Source organism: Zalophus californianus, chromosome 6 (assembly GCF_009762305.2).
Source record: "Zalophus californianus isolate mZalCal1 chromosome 6, mZalCal1.pri.v2, whole genome shotgun sequence".
NCBI lineage: Eukaryota > Metazoa > Chordata > Mammalia > Carnivora > Otariidae > Zalophus > Zalophus californianus.
The window spans coordinates 73,696,972-73,711,810 of NC_045600.1; the positions used below are offsets into that span (position 1 = coordinate 73,696,972).

At 42.8% G+C, this 14,839-nt stretch overlaps 1 protein-coding gene across 1 annotated transcript; it reads right to left on the minus strand.

The window, feature by feature from the left end:
- Positions 1-9,904: 9,904 nt before the first annotated feature.
- Positions 9,905-11,670, minus strand: LOC118357072 (ribonuclease K6-like). Its single transcript, XM_035728063.1, has 3 exons — positions 11,609-11,670; positions 10,988-11,241; positions 9,905-10,610 (listed from the first exon to the last, which is right to left on the minus strand). The coding sequence occupies exons 1-3, from the start codon at positions 11,668-11,670 to the stop codon at positions 10,144-10,146; spliced, it is 783 nt and encodes a 260-aa protein (XP_035583956.1). The 3' UTR covers positions 9,905-10,143.
- Between the last annotated feature and the right edge of the window lie 3,169 nt (positions 11,671-14,839).

Below are 14,839 nucleotides of genomic sequence, written 5' to 3' on the forward strand. Positions count from 1 at the left end.
ATTTTCACAGGGGAAAAAAAATTAACATCTTTATTTTCCTAACCTGCCACTGAAATTTAACAATTCCTTCACTTTTTGGGGCACCTGGCTGGCTCAAGCTGAAGAATACGCAACTCTTGATCGCAGGGTCGTGAGTTAGAGCCCCACATTGGGTGTAGAGGTGACTTAAATAAATACAACTTAAAAAAAAAAAAGATTTCTTTCTGTTGATGGTCTTTTTCGTTGTTTCCCTCTCTTGCAACAGTGAACAGTGCCGCAATGAACATAGGGGTGTGGGTATCTCTTTGAGATCTTGATTTCATTTCCTTTGTATAAAGACCCAGATGTGGGATTGCTGGATCCTATGGTAGTTCAATTTTTTTTACAAGATTTATTTATTTTGGGGAGGGGAGGGGATGAGGGAGAGAGAGAGAGAGAATACTGAGCAGACTCCACTAAGCGAGAGATCATGACCTGACCTGAAATCAAATCAGATTTTTTTTAAAAGATTTTTTTATTTATTTGATACAGACACAGCGAGAGAGGGAACACAAGCAGGGGCAGTGGGAGAGGGAGAAGCAGGCTTCCCGCCGAGCAGGGAGCCCGATGTGGGGCTCCATCCCAGGCCCCCGGGATCATGACCTGAGCCGAACGCAGATGCTTAATGTCAAGTCACTCTTTTTTTTTTTTTATATTGTTTTTTTGTTTTTTTGTTTTTAAGACTTTATTTATTTATTTGAGAGAGAGAGAGAGAGAGAGAGAGAGAGCATGAGAGGGGGGAGGGTCAGAGGGAGAAGCAGACTCCCCGCTGAGCAGGGAGCCCGATGTGGGACTCGATCCTGGGACTCCAGGATCATGACCTGAGCCGAAGGCAGTCGCTTAACCAACTGAGCCACCCAGGCGCCCTGTCAAGTCACTCTTAACTGACTGAGCTGCCCAGATCCCCTAGGAGTTCTATGTTTAATTTTTGGAGGACTCTCCATACTGTTTTCCATAATGGCTGCACCAGTTGACATTCCCACCAATAGTGTACCAGGGTTCTCTTTTCTGCATATCCTCACTCTTGTGTTGGTCTCAGCTATTAGATAGTGATGCCATCAACGAGGGATGCCTGCAGGTATGTACACTGCCCGCACTATTTGAGGTCAGCCCCCACAGACATTTTCCCATCCAGAGCCAATCTTGTAGCTGGACTGACCCTTGTGGCTCTTATGATGATTGCAAGATACACCTCAGCAACAACCCTCAGGGAGTTTTGAAAAAAAATGAGGCTAATAAGCCTCATATATTCTGGAAGGTACCTGGCACACCCAAAGCCACACAGCGAGGTCTTGTGTAGAGAAAGAGTGCACACACTTGGGGCTCTGCCTTTATTGGAGTCAAAGGCGGGATGCCCAGGATTTTGAGGTTTCACTTTTTATTGGTGAATTTAAAACATAAGCGTGGGAATGAAAGCATGGGAAAGGAAAAGCAGGGTCACACAAATGGTCAGTTACCTAGGGTCACCCAGGGCTAAAGGGGGAATTTCACGGGTGGGATGCCATCGCTCCTTATCTAGCTGTACAGCTAGGAATGTATGTATTTGAGACGGATGTCTTTGAAACGGATGTCTTGGCGATCAAAAGCTTATTGTCAGGCACTTAACACTTACACCACTTCTTATCTTTTTTTTTTTAATGATAGCCATCCTATATCAGATGTGTGGCGATATCTCATTGCAGTTTTGATTTGCATTTCCCTGATGGTTAGTGACGGTGAATGGATAAAGAAGATATGGTATAAAACAGACAATGGAATGTTATTCAGACTTGAGAGGAAATCCTGTGATTTTTGACAACACGGATGGACCTGGTGGACATTATGTTGAGTGAAATAAACCAGACACAGAAAGACAGATACTGTATGATCCCACTTATATGTGGAATCTGCAATAGTCAGACTCATAGAAGCAGAGTACACTGGTGGTTACTAGGGGCTTGGGAAGTAGCAGGAATGGAGGGAGATGTTGGTCCAATTTCAGTTATGCAACTGAATAAATTCTGGAGATCTGATGTATAGCATAGTGACTGTAAGTATGTTAAAACTCAAAATGGAGTTTCTTCTGCTAAGCCCCACATCACCAAATTGAGACTTAACTACGGTTTTGGCTCTGCCAGAAGTCAGGACCTGCTTGTTCAGCACTAGTTAATCTGCCTGATAGATCCCTGCCATTCCCTAAAAGAAAGTAACTTTGCAATAACTGACCTGCTTTTTTTCCTAGCATAACATCCTTGTTCCTGTTTTCTCCTGCCCTGGGGCTCCTTTCTCTCTGCTAGATTGGATGCTGCCTGATCCATGAATCATTGAATAAAGCCAATAAGATCTTAAAAATTTACTCAGTTAAGGGCCGCCTGGCTGGGTCAGTCAGGGAGTGTGTGACTCTTGATCTTGGGTTGTGGTTTCGAGCCCCATTTGGGTGTACAGTTTACTAAAAATAAATAAACTTAAAAAAAAGAAAGTTATTTTAAAACAATTTCCTCAGTTAATTTTTCTTAACAGGTGGCAATACAGTACTATAAACTTGCAATTTGTTAGGGTAAATCTTAAGTGTTCTTACCACACACACAAAGAGATCCCTATGTGAAGTGATAAATTTGTTAACTAGCCTGATTGTAGGGTTAATTTCCCAATGTATACGTATACCAAATCAATTTTAAAAAAGATTTCTTTTATCTGCTGTAACTCAAATGATATCAGTTTAGTCCTTACGCACACACACACGCACACACACACACATAACACACACACACACTTCCTTTCCTTTGCAGATAGTGTCTGCATACATCTCTGTTCCCCAATTTGTTTAAAAAGTCAAAGGGAGAGGGAACATATCTCAATATCACGAAAATCCATCTACAATAAGCCCACAGCGAATATCATTCCCTTGGGGAAAAACTGAGAGGTTTTCCCTTAAGGTCAGGAACACAACAGGGATGCTCACTCTCACCACTTTTGTTCAACATAGTACTAGAAGTCCTAGCCTCAGCAATCAGACAACAAAAAGAAGTAAAAGGCATTCCAATTGGCAAAGAAGAAGTCAAACTCTCTCTCTTCACAGATGACAAGATACTTCATGTGGAAAACCCAAAAGACTCCACCCCCAAATTACTAGAACTCAAACAGCAATTCAGCAATGTGACAGGATACAAAACCAATGCATAGAAATCAGTTGCATTTCTATACACTAACAATGTGACCGAAGAAAGAGAAATTAAGGAATCAATTCCATTTACAGTAGCACACAAAACCCATAAGATACCTAGGAATAAACCTAACCAAAGAGGTAAAGGATCTATACTCTAGAAACTACAGAACACTTATGAAAGAAATGGAAGAAGACACAAAGAGATGGAAAAATATTCCATGCTCATAGATTGGAAGAGTAAACATTGTGAAAATGTTTATGCTACCCAGAGCAATCAACACTTTCAATGCAATCCCTATCAAAATAACGTCGACATTTTTCACAGACCTGGAACAAAGAATCCTGAAATTGAAACCAGAATCACCAGGGGATTGTTGAAAAAGAAAACCAAAGCTGGGGCATCACAATGCCTGACTTCAAGCTATATTACAAAGCTGTGATCATCAAGACAGCATGGTATTGGCACAAAAACCGACCCATAGGTCAGTGGAAAAGATTAGAGACCCCAGAAATGGACCCTCAACTCTATGGTAAACTAATCTTGACAAATCAGGAAAGAATATCCAACGGAAAAAAAGACAGTCTCTTCAATATATGGTGCTGGGAAAACCAGACACCCACATGCAGAAGAATGAACCTGGACCATTCTCTTACACCATACACAAAGATAAACTCAAAATGGATGAAAGACCTAAATGTGAGACATCCTAGAGGAGAACATAGGCAGTAACCTCTTGGACATTGGCCACAATGACCTCTTTCAAGACATGTCTCTGAAGGCAGGGGGAACCGAAACAAAAAATTAACTTTGGGGACTTCATCAAGATAAAAAGCTTTTGCACAGCAAAGGAAACAGTCAGCAAAACTAAGGGATATCCTATGGAATGGGAGCAGATATTTGCAAATGACATGACAGATAAACGGCTGGTATCCAAGATCTATAAGGAACTTATCAAACTCAACACCCAAGGAACAAATAATCCAGTCAATAAATGGGCAGAAGACATGAAGAGACATTTCTGCAAAGAAGACATCCAAATGGCCAACAGACACATGAAAAAGTGCTCAACACACTTGGCATCAGGGAAATACAAAACAAAACCACAATGAGATACCACCTCATGCCAGTTAGAATGGCTAAAATTAACAAGTCAGGAAATGATAGATGTTGCTGAGGATGTGGAGAAAGGGGAACCCTCCTACACTGTTGGCGGGAATGTAAGCTGGTGCAGCCACTCTGGAGAATAGTATGGAGGTTCCTCAAAAAGTTGAAAATAGAGCTACCCTATGACCCAGCAATTGCACTACTGGGTATTTACCCCAAATATACAAATATAGTAATCCGAAGGTACACCGGCACCCCAATGTTTATAGCAGCAATGTCCACAATAACCAAACTATGAAGAGAGCCCAGATGTCCATTGACAGATGAATGGATGAAGAAGATGTATCTATATATATATATATCGCATCTTCTTGTGTGTACACACACACACACACACACACACACACACACACACACAGGAATATTATGCAGCCATCAAAAATGAAATCTTGCCAATAGCAATGATATGGACAGAACTAGAGGGTCTTATGCTAAGTGAAATAAGGTAATCAGAGAAAGACGATTATCATATGACTTCACTGATATGTGGAATTTGAGAAACAAGGCAGAGGATCAGAGGGGGGAAAGGAGAAAAAATAAACAAGATGAAACCAGAGAGGGAGACAAACATAAGAGACTCTTAATCAGGAAACAAACTGAGGGTTGCTGGAGTGGAGGGGAGTGGGAGCGATGGGGTGGCCGGGTGATAGATATTGGGGTGGCTATGTGCTGTGTATTGTGTAAGACTGATGAATCACAGACCTGTACCCCGAAACAAATAATACATTGTATGTTAATAAAAAAAAAGAAAAATAAATAGATAAATAAATAAATAAAATAGTCAAAGGGAGAAGGAAGGGTGTGAGCATTGAGAGGGTTCGTTCCCTCTGGAGTAAAGGAGACAAGGGTTTCCGTGTCGTGGTCATGGATCTGGTGGGCATTAGTCTTTGACCAGAGTGCGTGAGGATATTAAGGTGTGTGCATGCTTATTGAAACTGAAGAATTGAAAGAGCGTAGGAGGAAAAAAATATTCCCCCCCAAAGAACTGTAGCACAAACTTCTCAGATATCTGCAGTTTAAGGTCTTTATTACAAGTAAAACATGAAAGATGTTTCCATCAGGAAGAGTGAATGAGTCTAAAATGATCTAGAACATTTCTAATATTCTGACTTACTAGAGTAATTCAAAAGTCTGGGAAGAGAGAAAGTAAATCTCTTGTATCATTTCTTGATACCGTTAGACCCCAGCACAACAAGGGAGCCAGATTATCCAGACCGAGCTCTCATTTTATCAGCATGCATTTCCAAATTTCTAACGCTTCTCCTAACAGCTGACTTTTGGGAATAACCAAAAGCAGTTACTTTCACAAAACGCTCCTTGTGATGAAGTGGAAAAAGGCCTGGATTAGGAGCCAGTTCAACCGGATTTTTGTCTCAGCTTTTCCACTATTTATCTGACAGTCAGATAAGTAGATAAATACATTGTATGCTAATAACTATAAATAGCTCTTTTGGTTTTGGTGGAGAACATGCCAGGGGTCTGCGAGGAGCTGGTGGAGATAAGGCCACAACACCAGAGCTGATTGTGAGGATTAATTAGAAGTTAGTTGAAGAGGATGGTAAGGTCATCCCAAAGAGGGAACAGTGTGTGAAGACAAGGCTGGACACATGCTTCCTAGACGTGTTTGCATAAGCAAAACTATTATTAACTTAGGTCTATGTTGTTTTGTTCCCTACTTAATTATGTTTTTACGTACCTCTTTTTTCTTTGAAAGATTTACTTATTTATTTATTTATTTATTTATTTATTTGAGAGAGAGTGCACAGTTGGGTGGAGGGGCATAGGGAGAGAATCCCCAGGCCGACTCCCCACCAAACATGTAGCTGGTTTCAGGCTCCATCCCACCACCAGCGACATCATACCTGAACTGAAAGCAAGAGTCTGAAGCTCAACTGACTGAGCCACCCAGGTGCCCCTGATTTACTTACCTCTGAACCCCATGCACAATCAATCATTGCCTTTTTACTCCTACTCCGAGTTTACCCACTGATTGTAAAAACAGAACAGGAACCAGACAGTAACATCTGTTTTGGTGTATCTGATCCCAGGTCCCACATAGCGCATCATTTTACACAAGAATGCTTACCTCCAGAGTGTTTCAAGGACCTCCTAACAAAGTTCAAGAAACCCCTTATCTTCCTTTCATGTATATAAGTTGTCCCTAAGCTCAACCAGGCAAGGCAGCTTTAGGAATGATCCCTGCTTTCTCCTTGACTATAAACCTTTCTTTGCTTTAAATCCAGTGTCTCAGAATTTGGCTTACTGCATACTGGTGCATGGACAAGTTGGAGTTTGGTAAGAAAGAGACCCATAGGCATGAAGGAGAAGGGCCAATTTAGGGTATTTGTTTGCACACTGATGATAAAAATCTGATGGGAAACAGACGATAACCTTTGCCTTAAAATTACCTGATGCCCCACGTCCCCAGTGCCACCTCATTGTCTGACAGAATGCATACCTCCAGATTGTTTCAAGGTGCCCCCACCACCATCAAGCTTTCAAGAAAGCCCTTACCCTCCTCTCAGGTGTTCACCTCCTTCTCCAAAATATGTCAGCTGTTCCCAGTCTCAAAGGGGCAAAGCAACTTTGGGAATGATCTGCTGCCTTCTTGTTGGGCCGCCCTTCTGATGCTAAAAAAGCTTTCTTTGCTTTCAAACCAGTGTCTCACACGTTGGCTTACTGCACGTGGGGGCACAGACAAGTTTGAGTTCAGTACCAATGTTTGACCTAGGACATTCCAGTAGCTGGTAAAACCAGGATTCTTCAAGATTTGAGTAGAAGGGTTTAAGAATTATAAAATGCAGGAGAGCCATGGTGGCATAGTCAATTTAGCATCTGACTCTTGAACTCAGCTCAGGTCTTGATCTCAGATCTTGAGTTCAAGCCCCACTTAAAACAAAACAAAACAAAACAAAACAAAACAAAACAAAAACCTAGGAGGGATGCCAGGGTGCTAAATCGGTTAAGCATCTGCCTTCAGAAAGGTCATGATCCCAGGGTCTTTGAATCGAGTCCGCATCCTTCTCCCTCTGCCTGCCGCTCCCCTGCTTGTGTTCTGTCTCTCTCTGACAAATAAATAAACAAAATCCTTTTAAAAAATCTAAGAATTATACAATGAGGAAAGTTTACAAAAGCAGATGGGATAAGAAATTTCTCAATACAGAACAAATAGCAAAGGTGGTGTAGCAAGCGCTCTCTGTCTCTGTATCCCCACATACCCACTCACTACCAGGAGTATGGATATGAATCGAGTTTTTGTGGTTGTGGAAATATGTGTAAGAGTATTCATAGAGTTACTATAATTTTGGTGGTGGAAATGGGGTAGGGATTTCTTCGGAAGAATCTGGAGAAACTACATTATGAAAAACTAGAGAAGGATCAGTCTTTGGAAATAGGGCCTAAAGGTCATGAATCCACTTTAACTTTTTTTTTCTTAAAATCCTTGTGATGTAGGAATTAGTTGGGGTTTGGAGCCTCTGGTCAAGAAAGAATTCTTGAGACATCTTTGGTACAAAGAGTTGATTTTATTAAAGCACTAAGACAGAATCCCTAGGCAGAAAGAGCTGCACTGGGGTCATGAGAAGTGGCCCATGATATACTTTCCAGTTGGGAGGGGTTTAGGGATAGGGTAGGTCTCTAAGGAATTTGGAAGCAAGGTTTCCAGGACCCTGAGGGGACTAGCTATTGTTAGGAAAAAGTTATTTATTACTGTCTAGTAAAACCTTAGTCACAAGACCCTTCAGATGTATGTTGGTAGGCCATATGCTTAGGGGATGGTTGCCATCCTATATCTTGGGTCGGGGGGGGGGGGCGGCTTGGGTAAAAATAGAGGAAATTTCCAAAGGAATTTTTACAGGATCTTGGGGATCAGGCTAAGATTGCCTTTTGGCCTTAGTAATGTATTAACATTGAGGCAGCTGAGTTCCTAAGGGAATGTCACTCTGCCTGTATCAAGGACCTGTCAGTGGCTGTAGGCAATAAGGAAATTTAATTTTTTCTTTCACCTTTGTTTCCCACATCATATGTGTTTGCCAACCTGGAAGTTCCCTGAACCCCATACTTTGTGATTTTTATAGAGGCTACATCACACAGGCAGGATCAATTATTACCTCCATTTCCATCCCTTCTCCCCTCTGTGGAGGATGGGGGTGAGGCTGAAATTGCCATGCTTTTAATCATGGCTGGATCTTCCTGGTGATCCGCCCCCATCCAGGGACCACCCAGGTGACTGCCAAGAACAAAGATGTTCCCAGTGCTCTTATCACTTAGGAATATACAAGGGTTTCAGGAGCTCTGCGCCAAGAATCAGAGGGAGAAATCAATATATATTTTCTACTATCTCATAAGGATCTAGTCACTGAGGGATTGATAAAAGGTAACAGAATCTGTTGACGCAAAATATCCCTTTTTGGCATAAGAATTATATTAAGCTTCTTATTTTGAGAAAATGTAGACCAAGAGAAATTCTGAAAGCAGACTAGAGATCCATAAGCCTCAGATGGCTAGCTGACTTTTAGTCTCATTTTTTATGGGGCTACCATATGTAGGTACATAATTAAAATAGTATTTGTCCTGTTAATCTGGGAGGGGGGTTTCATCCAAGAACCTAGAATGGTGAAGGGAAAATTATTTTCCCTCCTACACCTAGAACCTAAATTCTTAATCCCAGCCAAATTCTTTTTTTTTAAATGATTTTATTTATTTCAGAGAGACAGAGGGAGAGAATGAGCACAAGGGTGGAGGAGGGACAGTGGGAGACAGAGAAACAAGCTCCCTTATGAGCAGGGAGCTAGAAGGGCCTCGAGTCAAGGACCTGGAGATCATGACCTGAGCCCAAGGCAGAGACTTAACAGCTTAACCCACTGAGCCACCCAGGTGCATCCCAGCCAAATACTTAACTCCTGTCTTTCAGTGTCGAAATCCAATATCTGTTCCAAAACACCATTACTTCTGTGATATTTCAGTATTTAAGTAAGAGAAGAATGTTTATCGTTCCCCAGTGCTTTTTTTTTTTTCCTCTTGATCTATGCTTTCTCTTCATGCATTCTAAGAGATCATGGGAGACTTGACTAAGGCAACAGTGGATTATTATCCCTACTACTACTTATATTCAAAACATTATCTGATGAAATACGGGATCCAATAGTAAAGATGTAGGATGCATCGGTTGTCAGGTTTAGAACCTGTTTGTGAAAGTACTATGGACACTCTATGAGGTAGGTATCCATGCCACCTCCAAATAAACATAGTTTATTTGGTTGCAAGGGAAATATGTAAAAGCCTTGAGCAGAGTTTGAAGGGATGACGAACTTTCTTGCTCCAAAGTCCAAAAGACACAGGGGTGGGGGGAGTGGCAGAAGCCTTGGGTTGCTGAATAACCTCAAAAGTCACCTCGGGCCCAAATAGTTCTCCTGAGAATGTTGGCAAATGCAATCAAGATGACCCCAGGCTGACAATGATGTGAAAGGCATTCCAAACACACACACTCAAGGTCATTACAATGCAACAGAAAGTGATTTTATTGCTGTGAACACAATGCAATAAAGCTTGGCAGAATTTTGAAGATTAAAATAGGGGGCCTGGGTCTTTCTTTGACCTCTTCCTTTGCCTTCTTTCAAAACACAGCTCCAAAGAGGAAAAGTATCATCTGATCACTCTTGTCCGCAACTCTGCTCTGGCATCTTGGGACTCTAATTCTCCCACTCCCCTTCTTCTCCGATGGGAACCATGCAAATCAACAAAGAAAAAGAAAATGCAGAAGAGATAATGGAAGAACCTGCACCACGTGAGAGGGAACATAATGGAAACCTTTGTCTTAGTCTAAGTGTACAGGAACTAGAGTATAGCGAGGGTCACCCCGCTGAGGAGGGTTACAGGCAACAACGTAGAACTGGGTCTGGGGACGAGTACTGTACTGGCAGTTGGGATACCTCCCTCTAGTGAGATTGCAGTAAGTCGTGTCAATAGGATTTGCACTCCGGTGGCAGTTGGTATTCGTCCTATTCCTGCAGCGTATGTTGGGCAAAAGACAGGTATCAGACACGTTCTGGATGGAGTCATGCAGAAAGGTGTTTTGAGGCTTACAATTCCGAGTAAGAGTATTGACGGTACGCATTGCATTGTTGCATTGCGTAGGTACGGGACCTACAGGTATATGCCGAATTACAAACTTTTGAAACCCAGTGAGTTGAGCCCAAGCACCAGGGGGAAGTCCTGGCCCTCCTGATCCCAGCAGCAACAGGAGGAGAGGAAAGGGTCCCAGAAGATCCAGCATCATCTCTTCTGTGTAAGAAGAGGGAAGAAAATGAGAGAATGATAGTGGTAGAAGCCAAAAGAGCAAAATTATTATTCACAACCATTTAGCTCTTTAGTGTGCCTTTCAACATTTCATTTGTCCATTACTTTTTAAAAACCATCTTCTTTTGACTTGAGTCTCATAATTCTATGAAGGACCTGAAGACCAGGGAGGAGGAATGTGAGGTAAGATGACTTTTCCTCTGATGGCAGATCCCATTCTTCTCTTTGTCCTGTACGTACTGGCCCAGAAACTTGTCTCTTCCCTCCTCCCTCCTGGAATGTTTCTCCTCCATCTATGTGACCTGGACCTTCTGGCCATCTTCACGGCTCTACTCTCCCAGCCCCCGGGGTTCTCCTCTTACCAATCTCTGTGCTGGGGATCCCGCTGAGATCAAGGCAGTGGTTAGTCCCAGGCTCAGAGGCTTTTGCCAGCTGTTCCTCTGCCAGGTGTGCCAGCGCGGTCTGCGTGCAGCAGGGGAGGGTTCCGAGCCCTAGGAAAGAGGAAAGGGAATGTAGGGCTTGGAAGATGCACTTCTTGTGCACAGTGTGGATGAGACCCACACTCTCCAACTCACTGTTTAAAGCCAGTATCCCTGCAGACACAGGAAGAACAAGCCTACTTAAAGGAACAAAGGAGAAGTGATAACTTCCTCAAAGAAGTTGTGAGGAAATGATGACTTCCTGTTATCCGTCGAGTGCTTCCTTCCCTGAAGCTTTAGTGTTTTTGAGCTCCCTGATTTCAGTTCTTTAGGAGAAAACACCCCACAAACACACAAGACTCCCCCGGTCCAGTTGCCAATTGCAAGTCCAGCTTGTCACCTGTGCTTCTGACTGCCTGGCTATAAATCTGAGCTTCCCCCAACGCTTTATTTGTTCCACTACTTTTTTGGGGTGCTCACAGAACTCAAGGAAACACTGATGGTTTATCAGTTTGTTAAGGGATATGATAAAGGAGACAGATGAAGACCCAGATAAAGAGATACCAAGGGTAAGGTGGGAGGGTCCCTAGTGAAGGAGCTTCTTTCTTCATGGAGTTGGGGTGCATCACCCTCCCCGTGATGATATAGGAAAGATGTTAACGTTTGAAACCAACAGCCAAGAAAGAATTCTTGAGACACCTTTGGTGCAAAAAGTGGTTTTATGAAAGCAGGGGACAGGACCCATGGGTAGGAAAAGCTGCCCCGGTTTGTGAGGTGTGGCTGATTATATACTTGGGAATTGAGGGAGATATGGAAAAGGGAGGTTTCAAAAGGATTTTTGTATGTGAAAGAAGACTCACAGGATACCGGAGGCCTTGCCATTACCTGTTAAGATTGTCTCTCCTTCTAGTAAGGCATTGACAGTAGGATAGTTGGGAACTTCCTGGAGGAAATTACACTTTGCCCCCTTCAAGTATCTGTCAATGGACTGCAGATTATAAGGACATTTAATTGTATCTACATTCCCTGCTGGAAACTAGACATTGATAGAAAACGCTTTGTTCTTGTAAATTGCTAAGACTTTTGTAAACTGAGGGAGACTCATGTCTTGCAGGATTGTAATCTCTATAAGTTAACTATTTGTTTTTCCTTTAGGCGGCCAGAAGTGCCTGAGGAATGTCACATATATCTCATGGGGGCGGGGGTTGTGAGGTGTCAGGTTCTGCCTGTCCTCAGCTAGCCTTCTGCTCCCTCATCAACTCTACCTGTTTCAAGGAGTAGTCAATGGGCTGTAGGAAGTAAGGAAATTTAACTTTTTCTTTTGCCTTTGTTTCCCACATTACTTGCATCACTACTAGAGATTCAGTGTCAGAATAGTGTAGAGGAAAAAGCAATCTTCCTCTTCTCTCCTTCCTTCTCAGCTATGGCCTTTATAACATAAGACGGATTAACAAAAGAAAAACAAACAGAAGTTTATTAGCATGGATATGTCATATATACATGGGAGAAATGAAGGGATTGGTGTGAAATGTGGTGATGTTAAGGTCCAGGAGCAAATGGTCAAGAAAGAATTCTTGAGTCATCTTTGGTGCAAAATCGTGGTTTTATTAATGTACGGGGACAGGACCCGTGGGCAGGAAGAGTGGCACTGGGGTTGTGAGTAGTGGCTGATTCTATTACGTCGGGTTTGGGGTAGGGATAGCCAAAGTCTCTAAGGAATTTGGAAGCAAGGGTTTTAGGACCTTGAGGGGCTAGCTGCTGTTAAGATGAGGTCATTTATTATCGTCCAGTACAACATGAGTCATGATACCCTTCAGACGTCTATCGGTGGGACATACGCTTGGAGAATTATTGTTAACATATAACCTGGGTGCGGTAGAGATAAAGGAAGTTTCCAAAGGGTTTTTTTTTTTTAAAGATTTTACTTATTTATTTGACAGAGAGAGACAAGGTGAGAGAGGGAACACAAGCAGGGGGAGTGGGAGAGGGAGAAGCAGGTTTCCCGCCGAGCAGGGAGCCCGATGCGGGGCTCGATCCCAGGACCCTGGGATCATGACCTGAGCCGAAGGCAGACGCTTAACGACTGAGCCACCCAGGCGCCCCTCCAAAGGGATTTTGTACGTTAAAGGAGACTTGCAGGATCCTGGGGGTTGAGGTCATGTCAGGCTAGGGTTACCTTTTTCTCTAACAAAGTATTAACATGAGGCAGCTGTGCTCTTAGAAGAAGGTCACTCTGCCCTGTCCCAAGTAGTCGTCAATGGGCTGCAAGTTGTAAGGAAATTTAATTTTCTTTCTACATTTCTTTTGCCTTTGTGCTTCACATCAGGAAAGGTCATTCCAAGAGGTGGTGAGACCTTGGGCTAACAGACCATCTTCAGCTAAAACAAGGAAGAAGAGTGTGGGGAAGGCAGGCTCCAGGAAGCTGGCAGGGAAAGTATAGTAAACAAAGTTTGTTTTGCAGAGTTAAGCCTGTGCTTTCTCCATTGGTAAGAGTTTCTTGTGATTTAGAGTCATCTGTATCTTGTTACTAGACATAGGGCCAACACCCTTAGGGATAGAGATTTTCTCTATGATGATAAATGTCCCTTATTTGTAAATGGGTGATTTATAGGCTGCTTTTCAGAGCTTCTCCTCTGTCTTCTGTTTCTCAGAATAATCAGCTCAAAATCATCTTTGTGCCAAAGAGCCATCTTTTCGGGTAGTACATTCTGGTCTCCTATAAGAAAGAGTCTGGTTGGCCTAGTTTGCATCTCATGACCGTCACTTGACTCAGTAGAGGGGATTCAAAACCCTGACGGATAACCCCACCAATACTGCACACAAGCAGGGGAGGGATAGTTCCAGAAAGGAAATGAATATGCAGCTATCCAAATGGGGGAAAGTGGATGTGGGAAAAACCAAGCAACAACACAAAACTATTATATTATTGTGCTTAAAGCCACTTTCTTTCCATGTGGTTTCAACCACCATCTTTTAACCCTTTAATAAAAGGAAGTTTTAGAGTTTTTAGAGTGAGGTATTTGTGAAAACTTACTGTGGGAGACCAGAATAGACCGCTCTGGAATATAAGTATAGGCAACCAGAATATGCTACCACAAAATATGCCACTACATTTTATTTTTTGTTTTATTTGTTTGTCTGTTTTTGTTTTCATTGTTTTAGAGAGAGATGGCTTGTGAGAGTATAGGGCAGGTGGCAGAGGGAGAGGCAGAGGGAGAGAGAGAGTCCCAAGCAGCTCCAAACTCAGCACAGAGCTGGATGTGGGGCTGGATCTCATGACCCTGAGGTCATGACCCGAGCCGAAATCCAGAGTCGACGCCTAACAGACTGAGCCATCCAGGGGCCCCACGCCCTACAGTTTGAAGCAGCTTTTATCAGCTGAGAAGAAACAGCCAGTATTCCTCGTCTGCAAATTGATTATTGGTACAGAGCTACTGGTTTAACACTAATCTCTTGTGAGTTTGGTTACTCTAGGTCTCATCTCCCCAGTGTCTGCTCATCCCCAGGTGCACTGGAAAATTGCAAAGCTGAGGAGCTGCTCTTGGAACATGACGACCAACCTAGATTCCTTGGCTACTCACTGGGGCTAGACGTCTAGGACTAGGAATGCAGCCACCTAACTGAAAATGTTATGACCTTGGTCTTTTCTCCAATTGTTTCAAGCCTAGAGTCATTCATTCAACAATGCAGGAGGCTAAAGATCACAAAGTACTTTAATGTTTCACATTTCTCCTCCCCATACCTGTTCGAGGCAAAATTATATGAAGTGACGGTTTATCTTTCTCTGTGTCTCTC